This window comes from Bombyx mori, chromosome 25 (genome assembly GCF_030269925.1).
Source record: "Bombyx mori chromosome 25, ASM3026992v2".
Lineage (NCBI taxonomy): Eukaryota > Metazoa > Arthropoda > Insecta > Lepidoptera > Bombycidae > Bombyx > Bombyx mori.
In genome coordinates this window covers 682,804-701,200 of record NC_085131.1, presented here as the reverse complement: position 1 = coordinate 701,200, position 18,397 = coordinate 682,804, and the positions used below count along the sequence as shown (strand labels likewise).

General features: G+C 38.3%; 2 protein-coding genes across 2 annotated transcripts; one reads left to right on the top strand and one right to left on the bottom strand.

The window, feature by feature from the left end:
* The first annotated feature begins 619 nt into the window (after positions 1-619).
* On the top strand, positions 620-13,151 carry LOC101745130 (putative phospholipase B-like 2). Its single transcript, XM_038020378.2, has 13 exons — positions 620-1,006; positions 1,446-1,574; positions 1,994-2,108; positions 2,764-2,858; positions 3,375-3,533; positions 4,369-4,489; positions 5,123-5,227; positions 6,443-6,549; positions 7,058-7,174; positions 7,867-8,026; positions 10,438-10,585; positions 11,746-11,890; positions 12,786-13,151. The coding sequence occupies exons 1-13, from the start codon at positions 819-821 to the stop codon at positions 12,880-12,882; spliced, it is 1,686 nt and encodes a 561-aa protein (XP_037876306.1). The 5' UTR covers positions 620-818; the 3' UTR covers positions 12,883-13,151.
* Positions 13,152-14,106: 955 nt separating this feature from the next.
* LOC101744646 (AP-2 complex subunit sigma) lies at positions 14,107-18,224 on the bottom strand. Its single transcript, XM_004925653.4, has 4 exons — positions 18,042-18,224; positions 17,815-17,964; positions 16,225-16,398; positions 14,107-15,040 (listed from the first exon to the last, which is right to left on the bottom strand). Exons 1-4 carry the CDS (start codon positions 18,042-18,044, stop codon positions 14,939-14,941), a joined length of 429 nt encoding a protein of 142 aa, XP_004925710.1. The 5' UTR covers positions 18,045-18,224; the 3' UTR covers positions 14,107-14,938.
* Positions 18,225-18,397: the final 173 nt, after the last annotated feature.

The following is an 18,397-nucleotide window of genomic DNA, read 5'->3' as shown; positions in this document are numbered from 1 at the left end:
CCAACGGTAAATCGAAAGGAATTGCTGGAAGACACCGAAATACCGCTAGTGTAGGAAGTGGAAATGATATGAGTAGAGCAGTTTTAAACAGAGTGAAAGTGAAGTGTGGTAGTTTAAGGCGCCGTTTTTAAAAATTCCACCTGTTACTATGGCGCCACCCGAATTGTCTCCCTTTCAGCTGACATTTTTTACTTATGACATCATTTTCGTTACTGTTTTTAATGACTAGTCACTATATTTGTTTTTTACCTATTATATTATTTTCAATATGAATTGAACAAATCGCAATAAAGAATAAACTACATTTATGCCTTTTATATTTAAAAAAATTCAACCTTGAAGTGTTTAAGATTTCATGGAATAGAACAGGGGCTAAGAGAAAAATCAAATCGGTCTCAACCATAATTACATACGTCAGCTTACATACGTACTTTACACTAACATAGCGTCATCCAAAAATTCCCTTAAAATATTTATATATTCTCCCTATTTTACTAAAAATTTATTTCGATTCCACAATCGGCTCCATTTCATTATTCAAACAATTGATATAATTTTGTCAATTGTAGTATGAGCTATATTTCCGTTGCCTCTTCAGTTGACAAATCAAACAAAAAAAAAGACATCAAACCGGCGATCAGATGTCAATTTTATGAAAAGTTGTTTTGATGCATTTGTTTACCTTTTAAACTACATACATTTTTATATTATAATTATACACTAGTATATCGGCCTCATAAAGTACGATAAAGATTAATTATCACATATATAGTGACTCCAACTAATCAAACCTACGCAATTAAATATGGTGCGGCAATATGACTAAAATAGTTAACATGTTGATTAGTTTAATATTTTTTAGTTTATTTTATGCTTGTAAATGTGAATATGGGTTTGTTTTGTGGTCTGAAAATAAACCTACTGTAACCGTGACTGACTATTACGCTGATATACCCGATGTATACGTAGCGAAAGCAACTTACACCAACGAAATAAATAATACAGGGTATGTTTGTATATTTTAAACAAAGAGATTCCTTTCGTGTTTTAAAATGGCTTTAACTTAACGTTTGTTGAATACTATTTTCCTATTGTTTAAACTGGTTTTTGTTGTGAATTAGGTATATGTCCTGTTTTTACTTATGAATCATAGAATGGAGTTTTTTATCTTTCAATTTATGCAATTCAACCCACTTGAACTGAATTGAATACTTTAAAATTATTCTTTATTTAATTTGTTAGTTGTTGTAACTGTTCCTTGTTAAAAACTTTCTTTGTTACTTACAATTCTACCAATCAACTTGGTTTGTAACTCAATAGTGAATGCCTTCCCTTCTTTTTTATTTTGGATATGAGGAGAATAATTAAACACCTATTTCAATTGTTTAAATACCATATTCATAGATGCTGAATATTCTTAATGTGATTAAAATTAATTCAAACAGTTGGGCATTTCTTGAGCTGCACACATCAAGAGACTCAACAGACGAGAAACAAGCTTATTCAGCTGGTTTTCTGGAAGGATTCCTCACAAGAGATCTGATATGGATGCATTGGCAAAATGTTCTGAAAGGGTATTATTTTTATATATAAGTAAATGTATAACAATTTTATTATTTCACTAAATAAAACAGCCTTTTGTAGATATTTTGTTTCAAAGCTTTAAGCAAAGATTTGGTTTTAAGTTTAATCCAAGAACAATTAAAATTACTGTTAGAGATTGAAAATTATATTTTTAGGATCTTGAAAATATTAGTGTAGGTTGATATTAATTTGGCATTTAATAGCTTCAGGCTGTTGCTGACCCTGCTATAAATATAAACACATCTGAGAGTGTGTCTACAAAGTTGATCGAATCCACACCAATCAATAATTTAAGCATATAATTTTTTCTGACATTTGAATAGTTGGCACAAACTATGGGCACCTAGGGTGGAGCCAGAGTTAACAATTTAGTTATAGAAATTCACATTATAACTGTGACTGTTCTCAGATATTGCTTTAACAAAACTGATGTATGCGCACTAATTGAAGATTATTTAGATAAAAATGAAGATTACATAGCATCTATGGTGCAAGAACACTACGAGGATCCTTATTGGTACCAGGTAATAAGAATAAAGAAGACAGTTTTTTCATTTCACTATTATCTATTATGCAAACGAGTATTATTACCTAGTGAAAGCGGTACCTGGAGGGAACACAATGTGAATGCCCTACCTACAAGTATTTTGAGATATGAAGGAAGCATCAATTGTACAACTCTCCAGCTCTTTCAACTGGAACATAAGACTGATTCACAACTGGTATCAGATGGTCAGACCTACGTGTGTGGATGCACCATATGCTCTAACAAAACTATTCATTCAAATTTTGCAGATTGGATTGTTATTATATAATGTTATTCCTTTATTTTAGAAGTTATGTGTTAACCAAGTTGTTTCTTAATATACAATAAACAAACATCAGGTTGGAGTTACAATTGCATTGCTCTGCGGCAAGACCAGCTAGGACTGTGGGCATTCAGCCACCTACAGGATACGAATACCAAAGGATATAATACTAATCAATAATTTGAACCACTTTTACTGCCCAGACTTGCATTTTTTATTGTCATCATATTGTTTCCAACATTTTAAATACTTTTTATAGTTTTTGTGGTCATGGACGACTAGACTGTCGTAAAGTTATTTTTTATTATGTCTACGGCTCACGGAAACTTTAGAATACACTATGATGCTAATTTCCCTGAAACGCTTTCAGATAAAGCTATACTACATCCAGCTGGAAGGCCTAGCAGCCGGCTACAATGATGCCACTAAGAGCATGTACGAGTGGCTCACTGTAAGAGATATACTGTAAGTTTGCTTTAAGAAACGAAAAGAGATCAGAAATCGAATGAAATACATTTAATTGCATTAAATAGACAAAATACTTAAGCAGTTATTTTTATATGCTTATTATGGGAAATTCGCTGTTAGAAGACCAGTTTATATTATATGAGAAATCCGTCTGGTTATCATAAAATCTGAGTACAGCACTCGGTCTTCAATGTTGTTGGAACCATCGCCTTGTCTGGTTGCTATGCGTTCTGGTGTGAAGGGTGGGACAGCAGCTATGAAACTAAAACTGAGACCTTACGTCTCAAGTTAAGCAGCTGCATTCTGTTGCTAGAATAACAAATACTTGTTATCTGTCGCGGGGTATATCGTATTATGTATATGTTTGACTCTTTCTATTTATTTCCTTTTCATTTATTCCTTATGGTAAATTTATGATTAACTGAATGGCTGGCTCATGATATATTTACATATATAATATGCTTATAAAGGTGTATTCCGAAACGCTGAGATATACTTTTATTTGTTTCTCAGTTGGATTAACATGCTGGGTGACTTGGACGACCTGGCGTTCGCGCTGTCCATGCCAAGGGAGACGCCCGAGGGCCTGATGTTCGGGGAGCACTGCTCGGGGCTGGTGAAGCTGCTGCCGGACCTCTCGGACCTGTACACGGCGCAGGTCACGTGGAACAGGTCCGACAGAGCTTGCTAATCTATTATCTACATTTAAATAGATGACAGTTGAAGTGGCAGTGTGCGGGGTACATTGAGTTGCGGCCGCGTATCGGATGACGTAGCGTGGGTAGACCTCCCACAAGATAGAATGACAACCTATTGAGGTTCGCGGTGATCCGCTGGATGCAAGCAGCGCTGTATCCTTGTAGCGAGACTTGGTAAGGCCCATGTCTAGCAGTGGACGTCTGTCCATTACTTACAAACAGGTAAAGACTGAAAAGCCCATTAATTCTTGTGTTTGTTGAGCGATTTATTTGCTTAGACAGTAGATGACAAGCTTGAGTAACCCTCTGAGTTTCTCGCCGGATCTTCTCAGTGAGTCGCGATCCCGGTCCGGTGATAATGTCTGCGAAGCACTGCTCTTGCTAGGGCTAATGTTAGTAATTCTCTCAGGTTGAGCCCGTGAGCTCATCAACTGGTCCGCGTGAAGTTGGAATAGCCGCTACCAACAATTAGATAGAGGAAAAAACCCAACAAACAAAGCTTAGTGTTAGCAATACAAAAGGGGGTGCCCATACAAGAAAAATGCGTCGAATAAAAATAAATACATAGATATGCACAAAAAATGAAAATGAATCGAAATTCGTGACCAAATTTTATCAACTGGTCGTTACGTTTTTTTTTTTTACTTCTAATAACCTCGAGGGGTTATACTAAATTCGTCGAGCAAGTAGGTGAGCTCTCGGGGCTCAAACCAGAGTACACTAGCCCTAGCAAGAGCAGTGCTTCGCCGAATCTACCACCGGATCGTAATCGCGCCCCACTGAAGATGAATAGAGCGACTCGTCCGCAGCTACCAGTCGATGCTACGGATCCAAAAGATGTACGTGATGAACTACATGACGTCACCGGGCAGCGGGGTCCTCATACCCGGCAGGAAAATGTCGCTCTCCTCCTACCCGGCCTTCGTACAGGTAATACGTAGTAGTGTTTGTTTCTTATAATATATTTGAATTTTTTAGTCTTGCGCGTGTTCTTACCATTAATTAGTGGGCCACGAGCTGTGTAAATAACTAAGATATATTCTAATATCGCACATACGATGCTATAAACTCACTTATGCAATTTTTGTCAACACTGAACACTGAGTGAGAAAATACATTTTTTAATAGTTATTATTGAGACAAGAGAGATGTTTGCTTTTACTGATGAAGTTTGTAGTTCATTTTATTTCTATAGCCTAGCAGAACTATATAAGAATTATACAATAAGTGACGTTATCGCACCGTATGTGCGATATATATCTTCTAAATCTTCTTTTTCTTCACCTTATCCCACTAGATGGGGTCGGCACAGCTAATTTTTCTATTTCATTTTCTTCTATCATCCGTCACCTCAACACTCACTCCTCTCTCTCTCATATCGTCATTCACACACTCCATACATGTCTTCTTCGGTCGAACTCTTCCCCCTCTACCTTGCACTATCATTTCCACACATGCTTCTTTTAAATAATTTATAGCATTAATTTCTAATGTCGGTATTATTTATAAAGATGACAGTCTGGTTTTGTGTGGTGAATGTAATGAGTATACCTGGTTGTGCAGTCGACGGACGACTTCTACGTGATGTCGTCGGGGCTGGTGGCCGCCGAGACCACCATCGGCAACAGCAACCGGACGCTGTACGAGCACGTGCGGCCAGAGGGACAGGTCAGCGTCGGAGCTCTTTTTTTTATTGCTTAGAAGGGTGGGCGAGCTCACAGCCCACCTGGTGCTAAGTGGTTACTGGAGCCCATAGACATGTACAACGTAAATGCGTCACCCACCTTGAGATATAAGTTCTAAGGTTTCAGTATAGTTACAACAGCTGCCCTACCCTTCAAACCGAAACGCATTACTGCTTCACGGCAGAAATAGGCGGTGGTACCTACCCGTCCGGACTCACAACAGGTCCTACCACCAGTAAAAGGCTCGTTAGGAGCCTTACTACTTATTGATATCTACTGATTTATTAACCCTCGCATATTTGCTGATGCTAGGACCTCTTGTGGGTCCGTACGGATAGGTACCACTATCCTGCCTATTTCTGCCGTGAAGCAGTAATGCGTTTCGGTTTGAAGGGTGGGGCAGCCGTTGTAACCATACTGAGTGAGACCTTAGAACTCATGTCTCAAGGTGAGCGGCGATATTTACTGTGTTAAAGTCTATGGGCTCCGGTAACAACTTAACCTCAAGTTGACCTGTACAAGTAATTAAAGTAAAGACGAAATATTATATCTTTCGTTTGAGAGTTAGAGTTTAGTTTTGTCTGTGCTTTGCACGTTCGTCGGGTTCCCACTCGGGAGTTTCATGGAGGGGAGTCCGTAGTCGGAAGGTACGAGGCACAATAGGTTGCTTGGGACGTTCTAGAGCTCTAGAGCTCTGAAGATAGGTTGGAAATGACCAGCCCGCCGCCGAAGCGGAGCCCATTTCTGCTGCATGGGACCGCTGCGCTCACCCAGAGAACGTCTGCGGGACCCCTCCCCGACCCCCCCCGAGCGCTGTGTGTGACTCGTCCTTTAGAGGAAGACTATCTATGATGACAGCAATGAAATAACGTGATCATGGGTGTGCGAACCAAGTGACCAATCTGGCGGCGTCTTATTTTTTGTACCTATGCTGATAGCCTTGAGAGGCTATTTCAGCTTCACCCTATTGTGTAGGTGAGCTATCGGAGCTCAAACCGGAGTGTTGCTAACACTGGCCCTAGTAAGAGCCGTGCTTCGTAGAATCTACCACCGGAGCGGAAACGCGACCCACTTAGAAGATCCGGCGAGAAACTCAGTGGACTGTGTCTGTGGGTTAATTTACTCGTCGAGCCCTTCGTCGCAAGCGACAGGTTCGGGGAGGACGGTGACTGGAAGGCGTCTTTCCGCTCGGTTTCAGATATTGGAGTTCGTTCGCGCCATGGTCGCCAACCGGCTGGCCACGGACGGCGCGCGCTGGGTCCGCCTGTTCAGGGACCACAACAGCGGCACCTATAACAACCAGTGGTGAGACGAGCTTTCGGCGAACCTTTTGTGTCGACGAAATCTCACGTCTTTGTACAAGTCGAGACATTAATTTATCACATCCATGTTGTCGTGGCGTTTTTGAATTGAAAAACAAAATTCATGTCACAAGCGATGAGGGGATGCTATGCCTGAACATAATTTTTCAAAATAAAGAAAAGTTAACTTAAATTTATATGCAATGTAACAGCGCAAACGTAGGCAAACGTTCCAACTGCATACAAATTTGAGTTAACTTTTACGCAGTCGAGAACGTTAAAAAATTCGCACTAAGAACACTGGTTTCCCAAAATGTGAAATCCAAATCATGAAAACCTGAAAGATTCAAAATAACAAAGAATTTATCAACATTGCACCGATGACTAGCCCGGCGACGCTGACATGGTCTCTCTAGACCATCAGCTTAGGTAGGGAAAAGAAAAAGCACCGATGTTGCCAACAACAAAGGGAATGTAATGTTACCCACGGTAATTTTTTTGTTTTTTTTAAGGTACGTTGTAGATTACAACAAGTTCACGCCGGCTGTTGGGAAGATGAAGGGGTCTGTGAGGCCGGGCCTGCTGTGGGTGGTTGAGCAGCTACCGGGATACACAGAGGCGGCCGATATGTATGCACATGTGTATCTTTATTGCCAACGCTGTTAAACTTTTTCTTATTATTGCTTAGGTGGGTGGACGCGCTCCCTGCCCATCTTGGAGTTAAGTGGTTACCGGAGCCCATAGACATCTACAACGTAATTGCCGCCACCTTGAGATATGAGTTCTAAGGTCTCAGTGTAGTTAGTTAGAGCTAGAATCATAGTGTTCGCGGCCAGCCGATGGACAGTGTCCTCTGCCTCCCATAGACAATAGCAATACCAGGGACAGAACTCCGTCGCTGCCTCTTCTCTAAACGAATTCCAAGATGCAAGAGTCCATTCTTCAATTTTAAGGATCAAAGAAGTTATTGTTTTTGTAAACTTATCATTTCTATTAATATATTCCTGTTGAAAATGGGTTGATGAGTTGATGGCTCAGTTGGAGTTACCATCCATAGACATATTTTTTTTGGTACAATTTTTCCTTAGTAGGAAAGGCAAGGGGATCTAAGCCCATACAGCCTTGTCTGTTCTATCCATCCATAGACAACATAAACAACATAATCTTGCTTGATACATAAAATTAAAATGCCGAACCCGTTTGTTTTAATGTCCGTACTGAAACGCATGATTGCTTAGCGGCAGAATTAGGCGGAGCCGTGGTATCTGCCCCAGGCCACCTCACGCGTGGACTCTACAACCCACTTAATATTCTCTTTCAGAACTGAAGAGCTCAAGCAAACTTCGTATTTCCCATCCTACAACATCGCGTACTTCCCGAGCGTCTTCAACTTGAGCGGAGGGAACGAGCGAGTGAACACTTACGGCGACTGGTTCGGCTACCACACCAACCCCAGGGCGAAGATATTCAAGCAGAAACAGGTATGTCGGTAGAGCGACGCGGCATTCGCGGCAGTCAGATAATTTTATAGAAAAATCGTTACTGAAACTGAAACAGGAATAAATCTAATAGAAAGGCAGAAATCGATAGGCATTGCTGAAGTCCCTGGGCGACGGTAAACACTCGCCACCAGGCGGGCGGTATGCTAGTCTGGCTACAAGGGCAATAAAAAAATTAAAACATTATTTTTCCCCCGTTCCCCCCAAAAAGGGCGAGAGTCTGACCGTCAGCTATACAATGTCTTGTGCTACTGCCCGGACAGACTATAGGTCCTTTTGCCATTTAATGTCGTTACTTCAACGTATTATTTAGAAATTTCAATAATTACTGATGACAAGATTGCTGTGACAACCTGGGCACCGCAATCTTACTTATTTCTGCCGCGAAACAGTCCAGTGTCAGCGGCCGTGGGTGGTCACGTTAACTCTTTGACTCAGCATTGCTTGAAAGACACACACAGAGAGAGAGAGAGAGTATGCTCTATTCTATTGTATACAAAATAAATAAAAGATGCGGAACATTAAATACAAAAAAGTACAATTGGCGGTCTTATCGCACAAAACGATCTCTTCCAGACCATCTTGAACCATTAGGCGGGCAACATTAGTAAACAAATTACATGCGGTGTGGACTTTTTGGCGGGAACGCGTGGAGTGAAATTGTGTGATTTGTTTTATTTTGTCTATTTAGTGTTTCTTCAGGTTTAAATGTGTAAAAACGGTGTTTAATATCTGTGAAAGTGCACAAATGTGGGAAAATGAAACAAAGCCGCTGGACGTAACTTCTCGGGATCCTCCAAAAAGTCCACTGAAAAATCTCAATAAATGACCACCATTTTACTAAGATTATATTTTATCCTATATCATCTCATTTCATTTAATTTCATCCCAGTTGATTAATGTCTCAAATTAATCATCTTCATTGCATTTCATTTCACTCCATATTATCACATTTCATAAAAATATGAATATAAATTAAAATAAGACATGACTTAAAGGTCTTAGTTACCAGGTCATAAAATCACTTAAAAAAAAATACATGCGGTGTACCTACCTATCGATTGAAATACACGAATACATATAATAGCCGGCAAACTTCTTGAGCATTTGTTGACGTAGTGGGGGTAAGTTTGCGCATGGTACACTCACGTGCAAAAACATTATTTACTCTGCGTCATAATGCAATTAAATTATTAAAATCAACATATGTATTTTTTTATATATTTATTAGAACATCAACAAAAAATGTAGGTTAATAATTGTAATAATTTAATCTTGGAGTAAAATAGATATTCCTTCTATTAAGTCAAAACTAGAGCTGTTGCCAGGTCTTGGTTCAGTTGAAGCGAAGCTGGTATTTGTATTTTTTTTTTCGTTATCATAATCTTGACCATCATCATCATCACTGTTTTCATCACCCGAGTCGCTATCATCGTGATTAGTCGACATAGGGCTCATCGGTGTAGTTTACAACTCGGTCGATTCGGTCTTCTTTTTTGTCTATAATTAATTATTTTTTGAAGATATTCGATTCGTAGTAATCGAATGTTACTTTTTTCAATTACCAGCTTCCGATTATTTTCTGTTCTTTTTTTCCATCTAAAGCCTAGCTCTTTCACAATACGTCGTAAGCTTCATTCCGAGCCATTAAAATGTATATCTTCTTTAAAATTTTCGAAGCCTTTCTACGGTACGGAGTTTCGCTGCTTGTTATGTAGTTATTATGATTACATCTTTTTATTACAGATTGAACGAAACAAACAATTCCGGTAACTTTCTTCTTCCCTGATCTTTTCTTACCCGGAGTCCGAAACACGGCGAGCAAGCCAGAGCCTTTAGCTTCCTTAATAATGCACCTAACAGTCCTCACTGATGGTTTTGTTACTTCCGAAGTCTGTTTTAATTTTTCCATATCATTCTTCCCCTGTTTTATAATGAAGCAATATACGTCGTACACAATTTTTCTACCCTTTCTTTTGAATACTACACCGGTTTGTGTAGTAGTAAAACATACACTATGCCGCGCATATTGTATGTTTTATAAAAAATCAACAAACACTCAACAAATAGCAATGGCAACAAAGTCCACAAGTAATTATAACAAATAACTTAACGATTAATAACGATAGACTTTAATAATATAATAACTTTCCACTGTACGCAAGCGTACTTTTGGGAGCAAGCGGAATGAGGGCGCGGTGCGGGACGTAAGGTTCGACTGATCTACCAATAAAGCGCTCGATACGATTTCCCCTGCCGTCGCGCCTCACCCTCACCACCAAAGTGATCTAAAATTCGGTTCTGCGCAGTCAAGGTCATTTGCTCAAGATGTTTGCCGGTTACTATACAACATATATATGAGTCCGTTTAAATAACACAAAATAATGTCTCAGAGTGAGATCCACAATCTGCGCGACATGTACCGGACGATGCGGTACAACGACTACCGGCACGACCCGCTGTCGCGCTGCGCCCCCTGCGCGCCCCCCTACAGCGCCGCCAACGCAGTCGCCGCCAGGAACGACCTCAACCCCGCCAACGGTAATGCCTTGAGGCTTGAGACGCACACCGACACTGCTGGACCGATGCGGACGAAATCCCAAACGTTAAGAACAAAAATATTTTAACAATAAAAAAAACCGCCAACAGTATACTAATGATTATATAATCAACTAGCTTTTGCCCGCGACTTCGTCCGCATGGAATAGTTCACAAATAATGCTCTATTTTAAACAAATTTGGTTAGAATATAAAATATTATACCTTAACATAACCTTAACACATAGACATATGCTGTCGCAGACTTTTTTTAGATCTTTTAAAGGGGAACAATTCTGTCATACATTATTTTAGCGAAACTTTAATCGTTTCTTCAGCGCACGCAGCGAAAGTTCTCAAAAGGTAAAAATAACGCCGATTTTGAACATTATTGATTGGTGCTCCGCTTGTATAAGTCTTAGCGTGGTGTTATATAGCCTATAGCCTTCCTCGATAAATGGGCTATCTAACACTGAAAGAATTTTTCAAATCGGACCAGTAGTTCCTGAGATTAGCGCGTTCAAGCAAACAAATTCTTCAGCTTTATAATATTAGTATAGATGTAAGAGAAGTCAAATTTGATAAAATTTAAATGTAACCGCATGAGAAACACCAGCTTTCAAATAAAAAAATCAAAATCTTTTCACCTACAAAACAGTCGAATTAAGAAACTACTCCCTTTTTTTAAATCACCTAAAATATTATAATTCAAGACCTGGGAAATAATTTACCTTTCACCCCAAGACAGAGCATAGACCTGCGATGCTAAGGCTAGTTATTTTTACCTTTTACTGGTGGTAGGACGTCTTGAGTCCGCGCGGGTAGGTACCACCACCCTGCTTATTTCTGCCGTGAGCCAGTAATGCGTTTGAGTTTGAAGGGTGGGATAACCGTTGTAACTATACTGAGACCTTAGATCTTATATCTCAAGGTGGGTGGCGCATTTATGTTGTAGATATCTATGAGCTTCAATAACCACTTAACACCAGGTGGGCTGTGAGCTGGTCCACTCATCTAAGCAATAAAAAAATTTATAATAATTTTAATAACTAGCTAACATTTACAAAAAAAAAAATACGATAGGTATGGTTTTTAAAAGACCGATTGAGAAATTATTGTTGACGGATTGAAATAAGTAATGTTGGTGCCTAATGTTCCTCCAGGTACGTACCCGTTCAGAGCCTTAGGACATCGCAGTCACGGAGCCACCGACGCGAAGATCACGAGCTCGCTGCTCAGGAAGACTTACCAGTTCATAGCCGTGTCGAGCCCCACCTACAACTTGTCCAGGGGGGTGCCGCCCTTCGTGTGAGTATACCATGCTCTCGACCCCGCCCTTCCCTTGCCCTTACTGGGGGAGGACACACTGCCAGCCCGCACGGCTATAGCCCGTGATGATGATTAATCATTGCGGTTTGAAAGAAGGCACAACCATTAAGTAATACAATTGAGACATTGATCTCACGTCTTGAGACGGGTGTAACAGTTAAGTGTGCTTAGTGCGAGTTTTTTTAACGTTTTCGATAGCGTAAAAGTTAACTCAAGTTTGTTGGAGTTGAAAAGTTTGCGTACGTTTGTCGTTAGGGGCGCTGTTTCAATTGCATAAAAATTTAAGTTAACTTTTACGCTATCGAGAACGTTAAAAAACTTGCACTAAGCACACAGATCGGCCAGCGCGCCCTTCGAACATACCGGACCTCCAATTATTACGAAAATAAATAAAAACTGCGGGCTCTTTAATGTATGTATGTATGTTATTATGTTAGTATATAACGGAATCTTTGAACATGCTTTTGACCCCCTTCAAAACGAAATTTTGTAAACTTATTAAGGACCGATGACAACTCAATATTTAAAAAAAAAATGAAAAAAAAATATTAAAAAAATTGAAATTCAACTAAAAAATGAGAAATAAGTAATTTAAAAATAATTATTATAAATATTTTATGAACAGATATGAGTACAAGGGTTATTTTGATAATATCCTGAAAAGCACCCAACCCTTTTTTTCAATAAAATCATCTTTTCTTACACTATTTTTAATTCAAATTTATTCAAATTTATATTCTATTATTTAGTTGGATTTTCTATAAAAGCGTATTTTGTTAGTTTTTTTAAACTATTATTTATTTCTTCTTCTTCGTTGAAGTAATTTGTGAATTTGAGGCACATATTCGATTATTAACAAAATTGTTGATTTCAGTTGGAGTAAGTTCGACATGGGTCCGCAGATATCTCACGTGGGCCACCCCGATGTGTGGATGTTCCCACCCTTGCTCCACCGCTGGGAGTGGGGATAGTCTCACGAACAGTCAACAGTAACGAGCTGCTTGTATTCTGAATATACATACATGTTTTCGTTGAAAGCGCACTCTAAATTAAACTCTATATCTATATGGCATAAGATGAATGTTTAATAACAATAATAAACATTATTTAATAATAAACATAATATTTTTAAAATCAGTAACATAGCACTTTAGAACTGTATGTCTATTATAACTTTATTAAATCGTTAGGAATAATCAATGTTTTGTATTTTTTTTAATTTAATAAACATAGATTTTGACTGTATTGTTTTATTTGGTCACCGGCAGTGGTGATCGTGCCGTATTGATATACGGGTAACTCTATATTAGATCTCGAAGTGATGCAAGCGATTCCAATAACACAAAATATTCCTGCTCGTGCATCGACCGGATTTTCATAATCTGTGTAATAATTTTGACACAGAACTTTATCCACAGACACAACGCACTGAGTTTCTCGCTGAATCATCTCAATGGGTCGCGATTCCGATCCGGTGGTAGAATCTGCGAAGCACTGCTCTTGCTGGCCAGTGTTACCAAATTCTCTCAGGTTGAGCCCGTGAGCTCACCTACCTGTCCAGGGCGTAGCTGGTATAGCCCCTTAGGGCCGAGTCACACCGGAATGGCAGTGGCCTGCGTCGCCGCTGGCGGCCTCGCGCGGCCTCCAGACTGCACGCGCCTAGTCTCCTCTTGACTAGTTTAGTTTCTTCATTCGGCAATGATACTCGTGTGTTTGTAGTTAACATGATGGAATTGGTCATTATATATGACTGTGGTGTCGCGAGCGGCCTCGTGTCGCCGCTGGCAGAACGTCCGACAAGACACACGTGGCGCGCGGGTGTTCGCTTCACCGTGGGCGAGCGGCGGCTGTGTCGCGAGCTTTTCAAGCGATACTGGTCTTTTAAGTATACAGACAAAGTTTAAAATTATTTCACACTGAAAGTGCTCGCCGCGACGCTGCTGGCCGCTGCCATTCCGGTGTGACTCTCCCCTTAGGCTACCAGTAAACGGGTAGGAAAAAAAACAACTTCAAGTAATTTCAAGCTTGTAATTTCGTTAAAGTTAGGGTACTCAAATATCTCATATTATCTACTAACTTGACATTTCCACTAATTTTTATCGTAACCAGCCCATTCCTGGCCTATGGCCAAACGGCTTCACGCCGGAGACCGGTCGAGCGGAGGAAAATAAAAAACAAAACCAATAAAACAATAATTTAAACCATTCTATATATTTTAAGGAATGACAAAGTAAAGTAGGTAGTGTATAAATTATATTCACAATGACAACACTGATAAAATAATGTTAAAAACGAGTGTTGCTATATTATGTACATTGCTCTAATAAAAATTTCATTGAAGCTTTTTAAGTATAAAGTCGTGATAAATAATCAGATCTTAAATTCAGAAAGCCATTTGATATTTACGCACATATATACAAAATAACATTAAAACATTTGAAATCTTAATATGAACAGTATATTTTAAAGATTTCTTTAACAATTATTAATTTTGAATACACATTTTTTGAAATATCTTGGATTAAATATACCTGGGATTTTATATATTAACCACATGATCTCTAGCAAGCCTCTGAAACATGGTCGACATTTCAATTGCTTTCACACTGGAATGCAGGACTGCTTTGCAGCGTAGCCAGGCTGGACGACTATACACATCCTGGTAGAGCCAATAATTTTAAAAACAAATCAATCTACAAATCGAAGAATACCGTTTATTGTTGTATGTAACAGATTTAATGAAGGTGCTGTCAATGTTGCTACGTTGGTGAATGACCAGACGTCGCCTCACCATACAGTACTCACCACTGAACTTGCTGAAATAAGTGCACAGAAGAGGCATGTGAAAAATGATTTCAATCGTTTTTTACTTATAAAACTTGTTATCGATACAAAAAATGTACATTACTTTTACGTTAACTCACAAGTTATTCGGTATCTATGTAAAATAAAAGCTGATTAAAATTTATAAAACAAAATAACATAAGCTTACAAGAACATATTATATACTAAGAATAACACAAATACTTATTCTAAGGAGTTCAGCATCAAGAGTTGTTTGAGCACTTTAGTTTGGGATGTCTCCCTGATCTCACCAGCCAAAAACATTTCGTCTACAACCGTATACACCTGAAAGAAGACATACAGTTTATTGTTAAACTTAATTCGAAATAAAGTAAAAAAAAAAAAAAAATAAAAAAAATAAACAAAGTTCGCCGGGTCATCTAGTTCGAAATAAAGTAAGGTACGAGAGAGATATATAAGACTCTATGGGGTGGCACCTATTTCTACAGTGAAACGAAAAAAAGACAACGTTAGCATCAGCTCATCACATACTCCCATGTTTTGGTGAATTTAATAGTACATTGTGCACCAAGGGAGAAAAGTTGGACATTTCCTCCCGCGTGTAAAATTGGCATGCCATTGCAATGGCAAACACGCGAGATGAGATGTCCTACTTTTTTCCTGCAGTGCACATACTATTTTTTTCTCCTACCTACGCCGAAAGTTCGGTTTTCCTCCCGCTGTACAGGGAAGAAAGTGTAACTTTTCCTCCCTGGGTACTGACAAGTGCGCATGTGCGTTAGTGTCTACGTCTGCTCTCACGCACCTAAAATTCTTCGCCATTGTTGTGCTCGGGTAATTTGCAATATTGTGTTTAGTGTAAAAGTGAAATAAACAAAAGGCAATAAAATTTAATAGTGAAGTATTAAGCAAAGATGAGTTCATCAGACAGTTCTTATTCAATTAGTAGTAGTTTATTTAAAAAATAAAAAACAGGAATTGTTTTTTTTATGAGTGGGGGGCTCCGCCCCCCCACCCTCTCGCCAGGGCCTCGGCCCTGGAACTCGGTTCGGTACTCCACGGGTGCTAAGTTTTTTACAATGTCGAACTTTCGGCCTGGTAGGAAAAATAGTACATTGTGCACCAAGGGAGAAAAGTAGGGCATTTCCTCCCGCGTGTAAAATTGCCACCCGAGCCGAAGGCGTGTGTGGCAAACACGAGGGATGATCTAATCAATTACAATTTGCTCAAAGAAATTTTTATCAACTTTACAACTACAAAATACGAACAGAATCGAATTTAGCTTTAAACATATCAAAACATGCAAAATGTACCCTTTGATGACCACTTTACCCCAATCAACCTTGTCAAAAATAGGTACTTATAACATAAGCCACTTGAAATGTATTAACAACCCATCTTGATTTTAAAAATTTCTTTCTTTTATCTATTAAATATAACACAAAATAATTGACAGCAGTTTTAAGAATGTCCACATTAAATATAACAGTTTATGTATTTCCACTTACTTTATAAAAATTGAAGACCAAGTCCAACTCGCAAACATTATGGAAATATTCATTTAGGACCTCGACAAAGTTATGTATGGCCTCGAGATAACACAAATTGTTATCATTTACATCGACACATATACAGAAGTACAGACCTGCATACCTCCTGTATACTATCTTGAAATTTCTGAACTGTAAACAGAATAACATATCTTTGTATATCTATACTGTAGAAAAGAGATATTGTTGTATTGTATGAATTTCATATGAATAGTTTAATATTCAATAAAATTATTAAGCTATTGATAGGTATTATATTGATATTAAATATATAAGAATTCTCAAAACCAAGACAGACAGAAGTATTAGGAACTCCTCACAGGATAACTAATATTTTGCAATGTAATATATGTAACACATCTTTGACAAAATATAAACCCACTAGAACAACAAAAAATGTTTTCGGTTGATTAAAGGGTGTTATGTTATACCCAAAACAGTATAGAAATAATTAAATCCTGTATGTTACTGACATAATAGCACTCTTGTATAGATAGATATCTGACAGGTGTAATAGCAGCTTCAAAATGTGTATTGAAAATAATAAATTGAATAGTTGACACCAACACAGTTAACAGCAATATGAAAATTAAATAGAAAGAGTAAGTGGTAGACATTAGATTATTTTTAAACAAACATTGTAGCATCTTATAGGTAATTTTTTCAATTTTTATTTATAGGCTGATAGACAGCCCACCTGATGGTTAGTGGTTACTGTTACTCATTGACATGGATACAATGCCAGGATCACAACCAATTCACTGCCTATAGCTGAGTACTGAGAAAGATGTTACAGCACTCAAGCAACACTGAGAAGAGAAGTTAATTCCAAAGTTAGATGATATTTGGGAAAATATTCAAACTATTCCTCATTGTACTCCCATGGAATGCACAGTATAAAACAAGGACAACTGTAGTTCCCCCACAGTGCCTGTTTTCCAAGCGGTCAGACTGGGATTATCGTCAATCCAAACAGCCTTCTTCTGTATGTAGTCAATGGACATAGCTGATATTTGGGAGACTCAGCTCAAAGATAGGAGCAGTACTCCACACCAGACCAGACTTAGGGTGTTGTAAAGAAAAATTATGTATCCAGGCATGAAGTATTGCTTCTCAATGTTGAGGAATACCAGCAATTTTGATGCAAACTTATAGTCAAGAGTTTCCAAATATTTTCAACAAAACAACAATTACTGTACAGAATACAAATGAAAAAGAAGTTCTCAAAGATTCTCAGCTTGCTACTTTTTAGCATGTGTAGCATGCAAGGGAACTGTTCCAACCACTTCAAGCAGTAAAAAAAGCTGTTTTTGATTATATTATTAACCATCTCAGGGAGGAACGTAATTGACCCTAGTGACTCCTGTGCACACTCAATGCAATTATACATTTAATATTACTTTAACTATACTCTTTCATGTAGTCTTATATTGATTAGTATGATTTAATCTGTATTGTTTCCAAGTGACCAAGGATATCTTCAAGGAGTTATAGCAGACAGAAAGCTTTAGGCGGTCATTAATGATAAAATAGGCTTTATAAAGTTACCTCGACAAAGTTCGTGTGTTTCGCGTCTCTGACGGTGACGACTGCATGCACTTCTTCTATCAACTTCTGTTTTTCGTCATCATCAAAATTCATATACCATTTCGCAAGTCGAGTCTTGCCTGCTCGGTTCTGGATCAAAATGAATCTTATCTGGGAATTTAGAATAATTTTTAATTATTACACGCAAGTAATGAACTAAATAATATTTTTTTATGAGATAAGTATACCATTTTCACGTTTAGTTATGGCTTTTTTTTTAAATATTACTTTCAAAGACGGGTTGACGCCTCCTTTTTTTAAAACTAGTAATCAGAAATCTTTATCTGAAATTCAGTGATTTCAACTTTGACAGCTACAAAATTCAACCTTCTCCCATTCAGTGCACGGTATTATCTATGCTACCATCATACTTCTCAAATACTATGTGTATTATCTATAATCATACTAGCAGCAGTGTGAAAAATGTCAAGAAATCGTAGATAGACTAACCAGATACCTACTACATTTAAATGAAAGGGAAAACCTTGATAATCTTGAATTTAGTTGTATTTTATTACTTTGAGATATTCTCTTTGTTCTGTAC

What these genes read in the sequence shown, in the direction of transcription:
- LOC101745130 (XM_038020378.2), top strand. Translation starts at nt 819, where the DNA reads ATGACTAAAATAGTTAACATGTTGATTAGTTTAATATTTTTTAGTTTA. An exon ending in TGGCAAAATGTTCTGAAAGG is followed by an intron (nt 1,575 to 1,993) that starts GTATTATTTTTA and finishes GACTGTTCTCAG; the next exon opens with ATATTGCTTTAACAAAACTG. An exon ending in AGGATCCTTATTGGTACCAG is followed by an intron (nt 2,109 to 2,763) that starts GTAATAAGAATA and finishes AAACGCTTTCAG; the next exon opens with ATAAAGCTATACTACATCCA.
- LOC101744646 (XM_004925653.4), bottom strand. An exon ending in AACACACGAACTTTGTCGAG is followed by an intron (nt 16,399 to 17,814) that starts GTAACTTTATAA and finishes TTCTGTTTACAG; the next exon opens with TTCAGAAATTTCAAGATAGT. An exon ending in TGGTCTTCAATTTTTATAAA is followed by an intron (nt 15,041 to 16,224) that starts GTAAGTGGAAAT and finishes GTCTTCTTTCAG; the next exon opens with GTGTATACGGTTGTAGACGA.